Raw genomic sequence first — 13898 nt, forward strand, 5'->3', positions numbered from 1 at the left:
CTATTGGAAAGTCGAACCGGCTACTCTTCCTACTGATAGAGAAGGTAGTTCGCCTGATTGGATATCTGCCTAGGATATTAATCACTTTGACCTCCTGTCGAGTGGACCCCACCTAACCACCGGATCACACAATAATTTTCTCATAAAGGGGTTGAATTGATTGGGAAGATGCTCAATTGATTAAGCCTAAGAGTTGAAGGGTGCCAGATTGATTGACTAATTGATTGGGACAGACTCAATCGATTGGTAGATTAATTAGGTAGTGTTTCTTGTAAGAATAAAAATCTACTGAATTGATTGGGTAATCAATCAAGAAGTTGATAATTGATGTATTCGGCTTACTAATTATACACGTGAAAAAGAGTCATTTTACATGTTTGAACGGTTGGATCTAACGTGATGATAGATTGAGAGTAAAATTAATGGATCGAGAACCCTACATTGACACGATAAAAAATGTTTTTGCGAAGGATTCAAGACAAGCAAGCTCATACATCTACTCATCCCCTCTAACTCTCTACACGGAGACAGGACGTTCGGTTAAATTTTACATGTAATTAGATATTTTGAAATACTTTTTTATTTTCATTTTCCATCTCGTAGTAGTTTTATAGATAATTAAGGATTATTATTATTTTTTACTTACCAAATATATGCACGTAATTTGTAATAAAATACTTTTTTATTTCCATTTTCCACCCATCGCGTTTTTTAACTGCACCTGATCACATCTCTCCCTGATCCCCCCCTCTCTCTCTCTCTCTCTCTCTTCAGTCGCCGTCTTTCCGGAGCTCGTTAATGGTGGATCTCTAGATAAAACTTCCCCAGGTTTGGTCCTTTGGTTCTCTCGGTGACATCCTATCTGAATATTCTATCTCTGCGTCTTTGCGGGATTTGCTCTGATCTCATATGGCGTCTGTCTGACTTGGATTTTTCTCTGACGCCCTTTGTCTTTTGTTTTTTGTTTATCGCCATGCTCCGCATTCATAGCTTCTTTTCCCCACCTCTCTCTCTCTCTCATCAGTGGCGTCGTTGGAGCTCGCGGTTCGGTGAGTAAATGGTTTTGCATTGAACGTGGCCACCGCTGGTTTGAGTTTCGAGCCGAAACCCTGGTAGGGCGCTGCGCCTAGTGCTTTCGCCGCCGCCACGCCTTCGCTTCGGCTTCGCAACCACCTACACTCTTTCTTAATGGCTACGATGTCGGCTTCTACGTTCCTGTCGCATTCTCATGTCCTTCGCACGAGTCTCTAGTTCAGTTTGCTCAACGACAAGGGGAAAGATATGAGGGTTTTGTGTCTTGGTTCAATGGAACACTGTGCTGGAGGAAATGGGGGAAGGATCGCTGTGATGCGCAGTTAAATCTGTCTTCTTTTGCATTGTTTGAGTTTTTTTTTTTTTTTTTGTGGTTAATTTGTGGTTTTGCAAAAGCAAATTGCAGAGAATTTGAGGTTTTCATAGCGCGTTCGAGGATCTATCTATATCTTCGGCACGAAATGGCTGGGAAGAGAATGTTCTTGGCGGTGTTTGCTGTCTGGCTATCGACCTTCGTTGCCGGATCCAATGCCGGAAGTCTGGTGGAGGACAGACAGGCGTTGCTCGATTTCGTCGCTTCCATCCCCAACAGCGGCGGCCTCAATTGGAGCCTGGCCATCTCCGTCTGCGGAGGCTGGAAAGGCGTCACCTGCAACCCTGACAAATCCCGCATCGTCGCCGTTCGCCTTCTGGGGATCGGCTTCAGCGGCCCGGTCCCGCCTAACACTCTCAGCCGCCTCTCCGACCTCCGGATCCTGAGCCTCCAGTTCAACAACATCTCCGGAAGCTTTCCGGTGGACTTCGCCAACCTGACCGCCCTCACCGAGCTCCACCTCCAATTCAACAACTTCTTCGGCCCTCTGCCGTCAGATTTCTCGCCGTGGGAGAATCTGACCGCGCTGGATCTCTCCTTCAATGGCTTCAACGGGAGCATCCCTGCTACCATCTCCAATCTCACTCATCTTGCTGTTCTCAACCTCTCTAACAACTCCTTCTCTGGTCAAATTCCAGATCTGGGGCTCCCAAACCTCCTCTTTCTCAATCTCTCCAGTAATCATCTTAATGGTACAATTCCCAAATCCCTCCGAAGATTTCCAAATTCTTCTTTTTTTGACAACAACTTGTCTCCTACATACACTTTAGCTCCATCATCACCACCACCACTGCCTCCTGCTCCTTCTCCTTCTCCTTCTTCTTCTCCAAGCTCAATATCAATGAGGAAGTCGAATGAATCTTTAATTCTTGGAATTGCAGTTGGGGGATGTACTTTACTGTCTATTGTACTTGCGCTGCTACTCTATCTGTTCTGCTCAAGGAGGACAGACAAGAACTCAGTGTTGTCAGGGAAACGGTCCATGGAGGATCGATCACCGGAGAAGGCAGTGTGCCGAAATCAGGAAGTGAATAACCGTCTGGTGTTCTTCGAGGGTTGTGCATTTGCCTTCGATTTGGAGGATCTACTGAGGGCTTCTGCTGAGGTTTTGGGGAAAGGAACACATGGGACTGCATACAAAGCAATGCTAGAAGACGCGACAATGGTGGTGGTGAAACGTTTGAAGGAAGTTGGAGTTGGAAAGAAAGAGTTTGAACAACAGATGGAGATGGTAGGGAGGATACGACACGAGAATATAGTGGATCTACGAGCGTATTACTACTCCAAAGATGAGAAGCTCATGGTGTATGACTACTTCACTGAAGGCAGTGTTTCTGCCTTGTTACATGGTATAGTATACTCTTCACTGCTTTTACTCTATGAAGTTGATACAAAGTATCCCTTTTAAGATCTAACAGTGAATTGCAAACTTTTGTGCTTACTTGATTGTATCAAGGCCATAAATCGTTAGTTTTTGGTTGAAAAAAACTCAACTATCAATTTTATTCTCCTGTTCTCAAAATGGAAAATTTGTAGTCTATAGTCACTCACTCAATCTAATAGAATTGTTTACTTTTGAATTATATATCCTGTGACTTTATTGCCAATGTTGGTAATGTTAGGCAATACTTCAAAGATGCAACTATACAATGCAGAATTGCAGATTCTTCTCTTGGAATGTGAAGTAATTCTAGTAGATAGATTAGTGAACTCTTATTCTCATTATTTTTTGTTGAACCTTTGTACCATTCAGAACATTATCCAGTTTCAAGTATGCCTTATCGCTAAGTACATTTTTTTACAGCGAATAGAGGACAGAACAGAATCCCTCTACATTGGGAAACCAGGCTTAACATTGCACTAGGTGCAGCAAGAGGAATTGCTCACATTCACCTTGAAAATAATGGGAAACTTGTTCATGGAAACATCAAATCATCCAATGTTTTCCTGAACGGCCAGCGGTATGGTTGTGTCTCCGACTTGGGACTGTCGTCCCTCATTAACTCCATGGTCCAACCTGTGCCTCGCTCAGCTGGCTACTGCGCACCAGAGGTGGTTGATACAAGGAAAGCAATGCAAGCATCTGATGTCTACAGCTTTGGTGTTCTCATGCTCGAGTTGCTCACGGGGAAATCTCCCGTTCATGTAGTGGGTGGTGGTGACGAGGTGGTTCATCTAGTCCGCTGGGTTCAGTCTGTTCTTCGCGAGGAATGGACTGCAGAGGTGTTCGACGTGGAGCTTATGAGGTATCCTAATATCGAAGAGGAGATGGTGGAGACACTTCAAATTGCAATGAACTGCGTTGCAAGAGTTCCTGAGAGGAGACCCAAAATGGCAGAAGTGGTCAGGATGATTGAAGAAATCAGAAGGTTTGACAACGGGAACCGACCTTCATCCGAAGCTGGATCAGTGAGCACAGCACCGACATCGATACTTCATACCGAAGCATAATGAAGTCCACAATAAGGCCATGTTTTTTTTTCTGTTAGATTCTTGCGCTATGTTGAAAATGGTTTATTTTAGTGAGGAATCTCTACAATCTAGAGGAGAAAAGTAACTTTGATCTGTTGACTGTGTCATCTATTGGTTGCCATAAGTGCAAGCATTAAAATGTTGCTGATTTTAGAAGTGTTAAGATCTGAAACATTTTTATCTGTAGAATCATGTTAGATGATAAAAGAACTTTGTTTCTTTATGATTGGTTTAGTGGATGCTAGTTTGGCAGATGAGTTTGTTGTGTGATTATAAATGGATAGATGGTTTGGTGCTGTTTTTTGGGCATAAATTAGAAGGGCACCCTTTTTGTTGGAATATTCAGCCTCTTTCATTTTTTTGTATCAAAAGACGCTCCATCCCACACTCTGTAAAATTACATAGATACTTTCAATTGCATTATTCGGCCAATTTTAACTTTGCATTGGTTGGTTTTAAATTTAAATCTTGAATCCTTTGGTTAATTAATTGTGTGAAAAATTTATAATTTGTAACTATTATATTATATTGTTTAGTAGTTATAATTTCATGACGGTTATAATATTAATATTGTTGAATAGAAAAAGTTTGTGTTTAGAAGACTAGAAGTTATAATTTTATATATGTTACAATGTGAATATTAAAGATATTCACAGTGGTTAGAACTCATTGTGAGCTTTTTCGTTATCACGTCTGCGTTACATCAAAAGTTAAAAATTTCATACCTCTTTCCACTATCAAAAAACCTCTCAACACTCCCTATGGGTCATACACTTTTCATTGTATATAATTCTCATTTATCCTTCATATTTTACATTACACATCATTAAATTTTTATAAAATTTAAATTTATAAATTGCTAATATGAAACAACATTAATAATTAAAAAAATACAACGGTTGAAAATTAACCGTTGTTCAACGATATACAACGACTAATTTAGCCGTTGTTCTCTTTTCATTTATTTTATAATTATTAAAAAAAATTAATATAAAAAAAATAAAAAATACGGAGAAGCGTCTCCATAACCACGGAGCCGCTTCTTCGTGCTAATGGAAAAAACCTCCATCCCATAATGGGAGGAAGGTTTTAATTACTGTCACATCATAGTGGGAGTTCTGAAAGAGTTTTCTCTATAGATACTTTAAGATTATGTTCATATTATAGTAATTATGAAATCTATAATATTTCTATTGTTGAATAGATCAAGTTCATCGATTGATTCAAGGTTTAAATTTGAAATCGACAAATCAAAAATTCAAATTTTTTTTTTTAAAGGATTAATTTTAAAAATGACTGATTTTATAAAAATTTATCAGGATAAATCAGAAGGGCTCGTGGAGCCCATATTTTACTTTCGCTTTTTAATTGGAGGGAAAATCTTCTAAGTAGCTGATTTTTTTTAATGTTGTTGTTTTTTAATCTGAAGAGAGAATGTTAAAAGTGACTTAAAACTAAATAATTTTATTAAAATTAATATGTTTAGCGATTAATCCTAATATTCAAATTTTTTACGTGCTTTTCTTCTCAGAGATTGTACCGTCAATCGGAGCACGTGCCAAAATTGCAATCCAGATTGCGTGGCGGGAAGACAACAATCCGCCTGAAAATCCACATGATAAAATCTATTTATTCGTCTCTCCTCGCACTGTCTCCGAATCCAATCCGCCCTCTCTCCCACTCCGCCTCCCGATCCCTCGAATCCCACTTCGATTCGATACTTTCCATTCCCCGAGCCCGCGAGGAACCCTAACCCTAGCTCGCCCCCTTCCGTTGTTCCGGATTCCGCCGGTTAGGGTTGCAGTTTGGGGCTTTCAATCGTCGAAATGGCTGACGCCTTGAAGGACGAGACCGAGCAGACCGTGACGATCGAGGAGTACATCGAAGAGCTCGAGGCGGAAGAACTGGTATGCATCTCGCGGAAAGTTCCCTTTTTGCATGTTTTTTGTCTATGAATTTGCTTCCTTTGGGACTTGTTCGAAGAGATTGGTGATGTTTGGATGGCGATTGGTGACTTTAGGAGGCTGATCTAGTTCTGGGGGGCGACGAGGGCAAGGAGTGCACGTATCCGAGTGGGTACATGAAGAGGCAGGCCATCTTCTCGTGTTTGACGTGCGTTCCTAGTGGCAACGCCGGGGTTTGCACAGCCTGCAGCCTCTCTTGCCACGATGGCCACGAGGTACTTGAGTTCCATGTTCTATGCTGCCATCGCTTGTGATTCTTTAAAATTTGTAGCAGTGTTAGCATGGATTAGTTAGATTTTCTTTCCAAGTCAGTTTAAAGTGTACATTTGTTTTACTGGTATCCTTTGCTATATTTGTTTGTTAATTACTCAAGAGAGCCTTCATTATTCATAGATGAATAAATTGAGGAGTTTTTCCCTACGTCTAGTATATAATGATCTAACTATTAATTACTTCAAGTCATTAGTGTATTTTTTTCCTTACCAACTTTAACTTACTGTGGTCACTTACATACTTTGCTCTTGGTTAAGGAGAATCTCTCTTGCATTGGAGAATAAACCATTACATCTGCTTTGTTTATTCATGAAATTGCTCTCTATAATCCCAAATCTTCCTATAGTTTCAAGGTAGCGTGGCAAGTAAAATGCAAGTATTTGACACTCTTGACAATACCATGATTGCAATTCTATGGAGCAAATGAAATTAGTCTTAGTTTTGCATTTATTTTTATTATGTTATTTTAAGAAAATCACATCTTATTTAAGAAATCCAGATGGCTCTATGCCTATATCTTGTTTCTTAGTTGCAAATTTAGCGACACAAGTAGGGAAGTTTAGAATAATTTTATTTTATTTTTATATATTTTTGTTCACTCTCTTTTGGTCAATTAAAGTCTCCTCTTTGTTGGATATCAAGTTTCCCATACTATAAGCTGGGGAAGACTTTGTTTTTTTTTAATGCACCAACACCATATTAGAAAGGAAAGAAATGAACGGTGGCGAAGTGGAGAGGAGGAAGAAACTTATTTCCATTCAATTCATTCATTCTATTTCAATGTAAATTATACAGAAGTAAATAAAAGAGGTTCAAGTCACTGACAATTAGAAGATATAGTTACTTTCTTCCTTTCTGCCTGGTCCAACTAAATAAGATGAGTAGAAGTGGGCGGAAGGAAAATAATAGCCTTGATTTATTTTCTTTTATTTCAATTATACATAATATTAACTTTGGGAAAATTGTGCATACATGCTAATTGAATTCTCCTTATTTGGGTTTCTTTTCCCTCATTTCCTAGGTATAGTTACAATTTGTTCTTTGTTATAAGATTTGCTTCTAAGTTGAGACAAGATGTGTGTTTTGATCAATGTCTTATACTGTTATAATCTCTGTTTTAAACCAGAGATCTTTTAATGGCACTAGCATAAAATTAAGATGAATTCTTCCACTAACAAGTTGCAATATCAAAAGCATGCACTACCTTTCTGTGGATTTCTTTGCAAAGTCATATATATATATATATATATATATATATATATATATATTGTCGTTAGGTAATTCCACTAAACTCAGGCTTAAGCTTTTTGGGGTATGCATTTAACATGTTCACATCTGTCTAGTTATTAGCTTTAATTATTTTGTTGTTTTTGTTTGCCGTGCTTGGAATATAGCTAATTAGTTAGTTTTCTCATCAATTTGAGTCAGCAGAAGATATCCATGCATCTGGCAGCAGCTATTTATTTTTTATCATCACACTTTTTTTTTTTTGTTTTTATATAGTTCTTATTACTGTTGATAAGAATGAAAGATACCGACCTAAATCTTTGTAAATATATTGTCTACTCTCTTTGTGACAGTTTTCATTACTTTGCTGTGCTGTTTATCATGCACTGGTGCCTGTGTACCTTTAATTGACACATGCTTGTTGTAGTAATTATACTCGTCCTACTATTTGTCTTTCTAATAATACAGTGTAGTTTGGCCTTTCCTTTCTCTTAATAAATGTAGTGCCCAGAAGCTAACAAAAGGCATTCATGTAGTAATATTGTCATTCATGTTTATAATACTTACTTTCTTTCAGTCAAAGGTTGTGATTGTGGCCTTATCTGCACAATATGTGAAAATAGTTTATCTACAGTATACTCATGGTATTATGTTTTGGAAAGGTTGTGGAGTTGTGGACCAAAAGAAAATTTTGCTGTGATTGTGGCAACTCAAAGTTTGGGGAATTTTCTTGCAAGCTTCATCCTGATAAGGAGCCTGAAAACAGTGAGAACTCATACAACCATAATTTTAGAGGTTCTTACTGCACCTGTGGTCGTCCATATCCTGATCCAGATGCCAAAGAGCAAATTGAAATGATACAATGCTGTATATGTGAAGACTGGTTTCATGATAATCACCTTGGACTTAACTCTCCGGACGAGGTTATTCTGATTTTCACTACTTTCTCAATAGTTAGAAAGGTTGTTTCATTCTATTAATATTTTGTGTCCTTGACCTCCGACTGCTATCTTTTCCTTCCAACTTGCAGTTTAGATTGCTTTTGATCTTTTGTAATAGCTTTGTCTGAGATTATGCATTTGATTTCATGCAGATTCCAAGAGATGAGGATGGCGAACCTGTCTATGATGACTTCATCTGTGAAAAGTGTGCCACCACCTTTTCATTCCTGAAATTTTATCCTGCTTCTATATGGGCCTTGCCAAAGCAAAAGAATGCACCTTCGGTTCAGAGTAGCACTGAGAATGTGATGGTGAATGGCTGCTTAACTTCTCTGAGTGCCAAGGCGATTGACAGTCATATTTCCCAATCTGAGATTCAGGCAGATTGTTCAAGTTCACTCTCCCAACCGGAAAGTTCTTCTACCAAGAAGGATTCTACTTGCGAAAATGGCACTGAAGTAAATGCAATGTTGGAGGATAAGAAAGCACGGCCTGAGGATCGAGGCTCAACCGCCACATGCCCTGTTGGAGTGGACATTATCGAGGCAACCCTTCCCTCTGAGAAAGCAGGGCCCATGTTTCTCCTCAAAAAATGGAGAGAACTTCTTTGCAAATGTAGAAGCTGTAGTGAATTCTATACCCTTAAAGGAGTAGAATTTCTAACTGACAAGGAGGACACAATTGAGGAATATGAAAAGATGGGCAAGTCGAAGAGGGAGGAAAAATTGAAGCAACAAGAAGGAGCTGAATTGAACTTTCTCAACACTCTGAATCATGTCCAGAAAATAGAAATCTTCAGTGGGATAGCTGACATGAAGAATGAACTGCATTCCTTTTTGGTAAGCATTAAATACTTTTCTCTCTCTCTTTTTTGTCTTTCAACATCGATCCCTTAACCATCCTGTTTTTTGTGGTAATTCCTTATCCTATGTTATACTTCCTCGATTCTGTTCGTGTCAAACAACTGTCTCCCATTTGTATCTCAAGAAGGTTTCTACCATTTAAATGAAGCATTAGTTAGTGCTTCTCTTCTCCATCTCAAACCTATCGTTTTGCCTGGCAGGAATCTTTCGATTCATCAAAGCCTGTGACATCGGAGGATATCAAAGGTGTGTTTGAAAACCTCGCCAAGAAAAAGAAGCAAAGGCTGACATGAGTTTCTGCGGTATCCCCGGAAACATGGAGGTCTAGTTTAGTTCTCTTTAGACTTTGATATGCCAAGCTATGAGTTATCAGCTTTGTTGGTGCTTGTTGTACTGCTAATGACTCTTGTCACTATGAGTATAATCTATAGCAGTTCTCTGTTATTAAGAATATGCCAACTTATAATATTGCAGTTCAACATTTAAATTAAGTTCTTATTAATGTTGAAGGCTTTTATGTGTTTATGTTCTGTGATCCTGTCCGAACTATGAGCTGATGAAAGCTGGGAGTGTGGTGCTTTCTGCTGGCTCCGCGTATACATAGGGATGATGTGGACCTTCGGCGAACCTGCAACGAAGTCGGGCCTGGAAAGGGTTCCCGGCGACGATCCTCCGACGCTCAAGTCAGGCGAAAAGAAAGATGAGGCGAAATAAGGAGAACTGTAGCTACAGTATATCTGATTGCATACCTCCGTCGAAGTCAGGGAGTCCTTATATAGGCATTCGGGGAGGCGTGTGCACGCTCCTCGACGCGTGAGCGCTTCCTCAAACATATCTCAAAATGGATGTGTCAGAAAAGCATGTCTGACGTCATACCGCAACTGTCCAAGCATATCTCTGACATGACGGTGGAAATTTCCACCGTATGATCTTCTATCTGGTTCGGCCACCGACCATGCTGTCTGTCGGCGGCACATATCTCGAAAAGGATATCTATGGCCGTCCTCTTTGTACTCTTCTGCACCTTCTGTCTTTTATCGGGCCGAGCGGGAGAGACGCTCGGCCATATTGGTCGGGTCGAGTGAGTGGGTCGCTCGGTCATATACTCGGCTGAATAGTGCCTATGTTAGCCTACGACCCAGCTGAGCGGTCGCTCGACCCAATCAACTGTCGTATGTGAATCCCTGAGCGTCGGAAACTCGAACCTTAGCCTTAGCCGAGTTATCTCCTTGCCGACCTGACCTTCTATCGCGGCCGCTCGGAAAGGTGGCCTCCTGCTCGGCTCACCTTTTACGTCGATCGTCTCGACCTTGACCTCCACGTGTCCTTAATCTCTGTCCGTATGGAACCCCTCATTTTCTACCGGATCACGTGCCTCCCCCTCAAGTCTAGTCGAAGGAGACTGCAAGTCCGACTGACTGGACTATTGGCTTGGCGACACAACGACTATTCTGTATATGATGAGAATGCCGATTGACCCGACACCCATTGACACTTGGAGAGTTCGACATGCCGCTGGATGTCTTGCCGACCCAACGTCGGTCAATGCTGATGTCTTCCGAATTTCCTCGGAACTCGTGCAAATTCCCGCCATTAAGGCCGATCACACGCCCTCGCCTGCGTAATGGCGGTCATTAAATGCGCCCAATAGGGTGATGCCACGTGGCCAGACGGCTGTCATCGCCTGCTCGAGCTGTCAGACTCGATGTGACCCCTGGCGCTTTGAATTCAACGGGCGGATGTGCTCCTCGGATCCCGTGCCCTGGATCGGGTGGTCCCTGCAGCTCGAGCCCAACCTTTATAAGGCCGCTTCCTCTTCTTCCGTCGCTTCCGCTTTATCGCGCCCGTGCCTTTGAAGGTCTCTGCTTCGTTCTCTGGCGAACCCATTCTCGACATTCCAATCCTCCGCTCTCTTCTCCAACCATCCTCTTTTCTGTAAGAACTCTTTGCCTATTCCTTTTTTGTTTTCTTCGCGCTTTTTCTTTGCATTTCGGTGGTGTCTGCGCATCGCATGTACTGTTCCGTTCATCTCCTCCGTCGCCTTCTGTTTTCCCTTTACTTTGCATCCCGGTGGCAATGGCTAGTTCTTCTGCCCCCTCTCCTGGTCTTTGGTATCAAATCATGGAGAGTAGGTTTGATTCGGGAGATGCTTTCAAACTACTTAATACCTATGAAATCCCTGATGATCATAAACTGATTCTGGCCGAGTCATCCGACCGGCCCCATGACCCGCCGACCGACACTGTTACCTTCTTCCGTGACCAGTTCGTAGGCGACCTTAGGTTTCCGATCCACCCATTCATCTTAGAAGTTTGCAACTACTTTCGTATTCCGCTTGGCCAGCTCGTGCCAAATTCCTTTAGGCTGCTGTGCGACGTGGTTGTACTCTTCCGGGTGCACAATATTCCCCTTAAGCATCAAATCTTCCATTATTTCTACTACCCCAAGCAGTCCGAGCTGGGTACCTTCTTGTTTCAAGCTCGGATCGGTCTAGTTTTCTTTGATAAAATGTTTACCTCCAATAAGCATTGGAAAGAGCATTTTTTCTTCCTGCGTTTTCCCGAGCCACCATCTTTCCGGACCCAATGGCAAACTTCGTTGCCGACTCCTCCCGAACTGAAAAGGTAGCGGACCGAGCCCGCTTTTCTGCATGCGGCGAACTTGCTGGCCGGGCTGAAGCTAGACATACACAAGCTGCTGCCCGAAGGGATGATGTACCTATTTGGATTAAGCCCGATCCGGACGCGGCTTCCGAACGACCCGGGTAAGGAATAACCTTCTCTCTTTTTCTTGGCTTCTAACTGATTTCCTTTCTTTTTCTTGCAGCCGGGACAATGATGAAGTCGGTGGTGTTCGGTATGCTGAAACGCAAGGCCGCCGAGATAGAGGCGGCCGCCGCGCAGGAGGCGGAGAAACTGAGCCTCACCCCGATCGGCTCTCACGAGGGTGAGAGTGAAGAGGCATGGACGGGCGAGGCGTCTGTCGCTCGGACGGTCACCACAGAGGCGGCTGGGGAGGACGCTCCACCGAGGGTACCACTGGCCGTTCGGCTCAAGGAAGCCGGATCTGATGATGATGAAGTTCCGTTGACTGGGCGTAAACGTTGCCGAACGGGCACCCCAACCCGCTCGGCCACCTCTGCCATTCACGTGTCCGAACAAACGGACGATCCCCCAGCTCCTGCATCTGTGGAAGCGTTGTCGTCCGACCGGACCCTATTTCAAGGAGACTGGCCTTCCGACCCAGTGGAGGCTCAGCCCCTTACCTCGCTTCCTCCAACCCGCCGTATAATCAAGCGATCTCTTATTCGCTCTGAGCCGACCGGACAATCTTCCGCCCCATCTGCGCCAGCTCAGTCTACTCCGGGTCGGCATAGGACGATCAAGGCTTTACTCCACCTACCAATAGAAGACTACCTGCAGAAGTCTGACCAACCCTCGAGCCCCGAACACTTGATAACAATCCGGGGGCCTCTCGAGAAGGTTTGGGAGGATGCCCGAGCGCGAGTGGGCATAATGCCACCCCGGGCTGCTCGGCAACAATTATTTGCAACAAACTACTGGGGTAACTCTCACAAGCCTTTTCTTCTTATCCCTCGTTCGGTATTGATGATTCTTTACGTTCTTAACCAAATCACAACATTGGGTGGAAAGCATAGCGGTCTGCCACCGCTTATCTTTCCTCGAGGAGGAGTTCAAAAAGCTTAAGGTCTCTGGTGGGACCTCTCTTCAAGGCCCTTCCTATGCCGAGCTGAAGACCAATCTGGAGAAGACCAACAAACTGCTGGAGGTCGAACGGCATAAATCTTCGGGCTTGTAGACCATGGTAGACCGGCTCGAGACCCAGGTCAAGACCTACGATAAGAAGATTACTTTGGCCACTAACAGGAAAAATTAGGCCATCACTGACCTGGAGACGAAAAATATTGAAGCCTGGGCCCTTGAGGTCAAAGTCAACGAGTTGACCGACTTGCTGGCTGCCGAGAAGAATAGCCGTTCGGCGGAGGTGGTCGCCCTTCAAGCTGACATGAAGACACTCCAAGAGGCGCTGGATGCCTCTCGTGCTGCCTTCAAAGAATATCATAATACCGAGCCGAGTCGAGCTGTTGTCATGCAGCAGAATTACATCCGCTCGGAGACATTTGTAGAGAAGGCCTGCGCTCGGCTCGTCCATGCTTTCGAGTTAGCTATCACCGTCACAACCGACTATCTGAAGAAAAAGGGCCAGCTGCCTGAAGATTTTATTGTCCCCTTCCGCGACCACGCCGACCTCCTGACCACAATTCCAGACGAAATTTTTAACTATTTAGAGTGAAGTACTAAATGTATGTTGGTCGTCCGACCTATAACACCCTTTTGTAATCGCCATTCGACTAATTTTGTTGAATGAATCTATGTCCGTCTTTTTGTCTAATCATGCTCCTCTCGATTTTCACGTTACCGTTAAGCAGTCTAATGACATATCACCTTCGTCAGTTTCCTTGGGCTTTTGCGAGGCCAAGGCTGGACCCTCTAATCGCCGTTCATCAATCTATAAGTCATGTTCTCAATCGCCGCTCCACGAATTCTGGACCGGGGGGCTTTATAGTCGTCGGTCCGACTCTAGGATTTAACATCGCTGCTTGACGGTATTCCGAGCGGGATATTTATGGTCGCCGCTTCGACCCTAGAGTTTAACGTTGCCGCTCGACAGTCTTCAGACCGGGGGGTTTATAGTCACCGGTCTGACTCTAGAGTTTAACGTCGTCGCTCGA

The 13898-nt window shown here is 43.0% G+C and overlaps 2 protein-coding genes across 8 annotated transcripts; both read left to right on the forward strand.

Annotated features, from left to right (window-relative positions):
* The first annotated feature begins 724 nt into the window (after window positions 1–724).
* LOC122032188 (probable inactive receptor kinase At4g23740) lies at window positions 725–4100 on the forward strand. Of its 7 annotated transcripts, none has more exons than XM_042591456.1 (4): window positions 725–828; window positions 1025–1354; window positions 1429–2754; window positions 3210–4100. In XM_042591456.1, exons 2-4 carry the CDS (start codon window positions 1282–1284, stop codon window positions 3854–3856), a joined length of 2046 nt encoding a protein of 681 aa, XP_042447390.1. In that variant the 5' UTR covers window positions 725–828; window positions 1025–1281; the 3' UTR covers window positions 3857–4100. The 7 variants fall into 7 exon arrangements, with proteins under 7 accessions (XP_042447390.1, XP_042447413.1, XP_042447419.1 ...); XM_042591479.1 differs by having other exon boundaries at window positions 1439–2754; XM_042591464.1 differs by having other exon boundaries at window positions 766–828; window positions 991–1354.
* A 1394-nt stretch (window positions 4101–5494) lies between these two features.
* On the forward strand, window positions 5495–9596 carry LOC122032231 (putative E3 ubiquitin-protein ligase UBR7). The gene is made up of 5 exons (XM_042591505.1): window positions 5495–5784; window positions 5898–6056; window positions 8004–8264; window positions 8435–9121; window positions 9346–9596. Exons 1-5 carry the CDS (start codon window positions 5704–5706, stop codon window positions 9436–9438), a joined length of 1281 nt encoding a protein of 426 aa, XP_042447439.1. The 5' UTR covers window positions 5495–5703; the 3' UTR covers window positions 9439–9596.
* The last annotated feature ends 4302 nt before the right edge of the window (window positions 9597–13898 follow it).

This window comes from Zingiber officinale, chromosome 1A, assembly GCF_018446385.1.
Source record: "Zingiber officinale cultivar Zhangliang chromosome 1A, Zo_v1.1, whole genome shotgun sequence".
Taxonomy (NCBI): domain Eukaryota; kingdom Viridiplantae; phylum Streptophyta; class Magnoliopsida; order Zingiberales; family Zingiberaceae; genus Zingiber; species Zingiber officinale.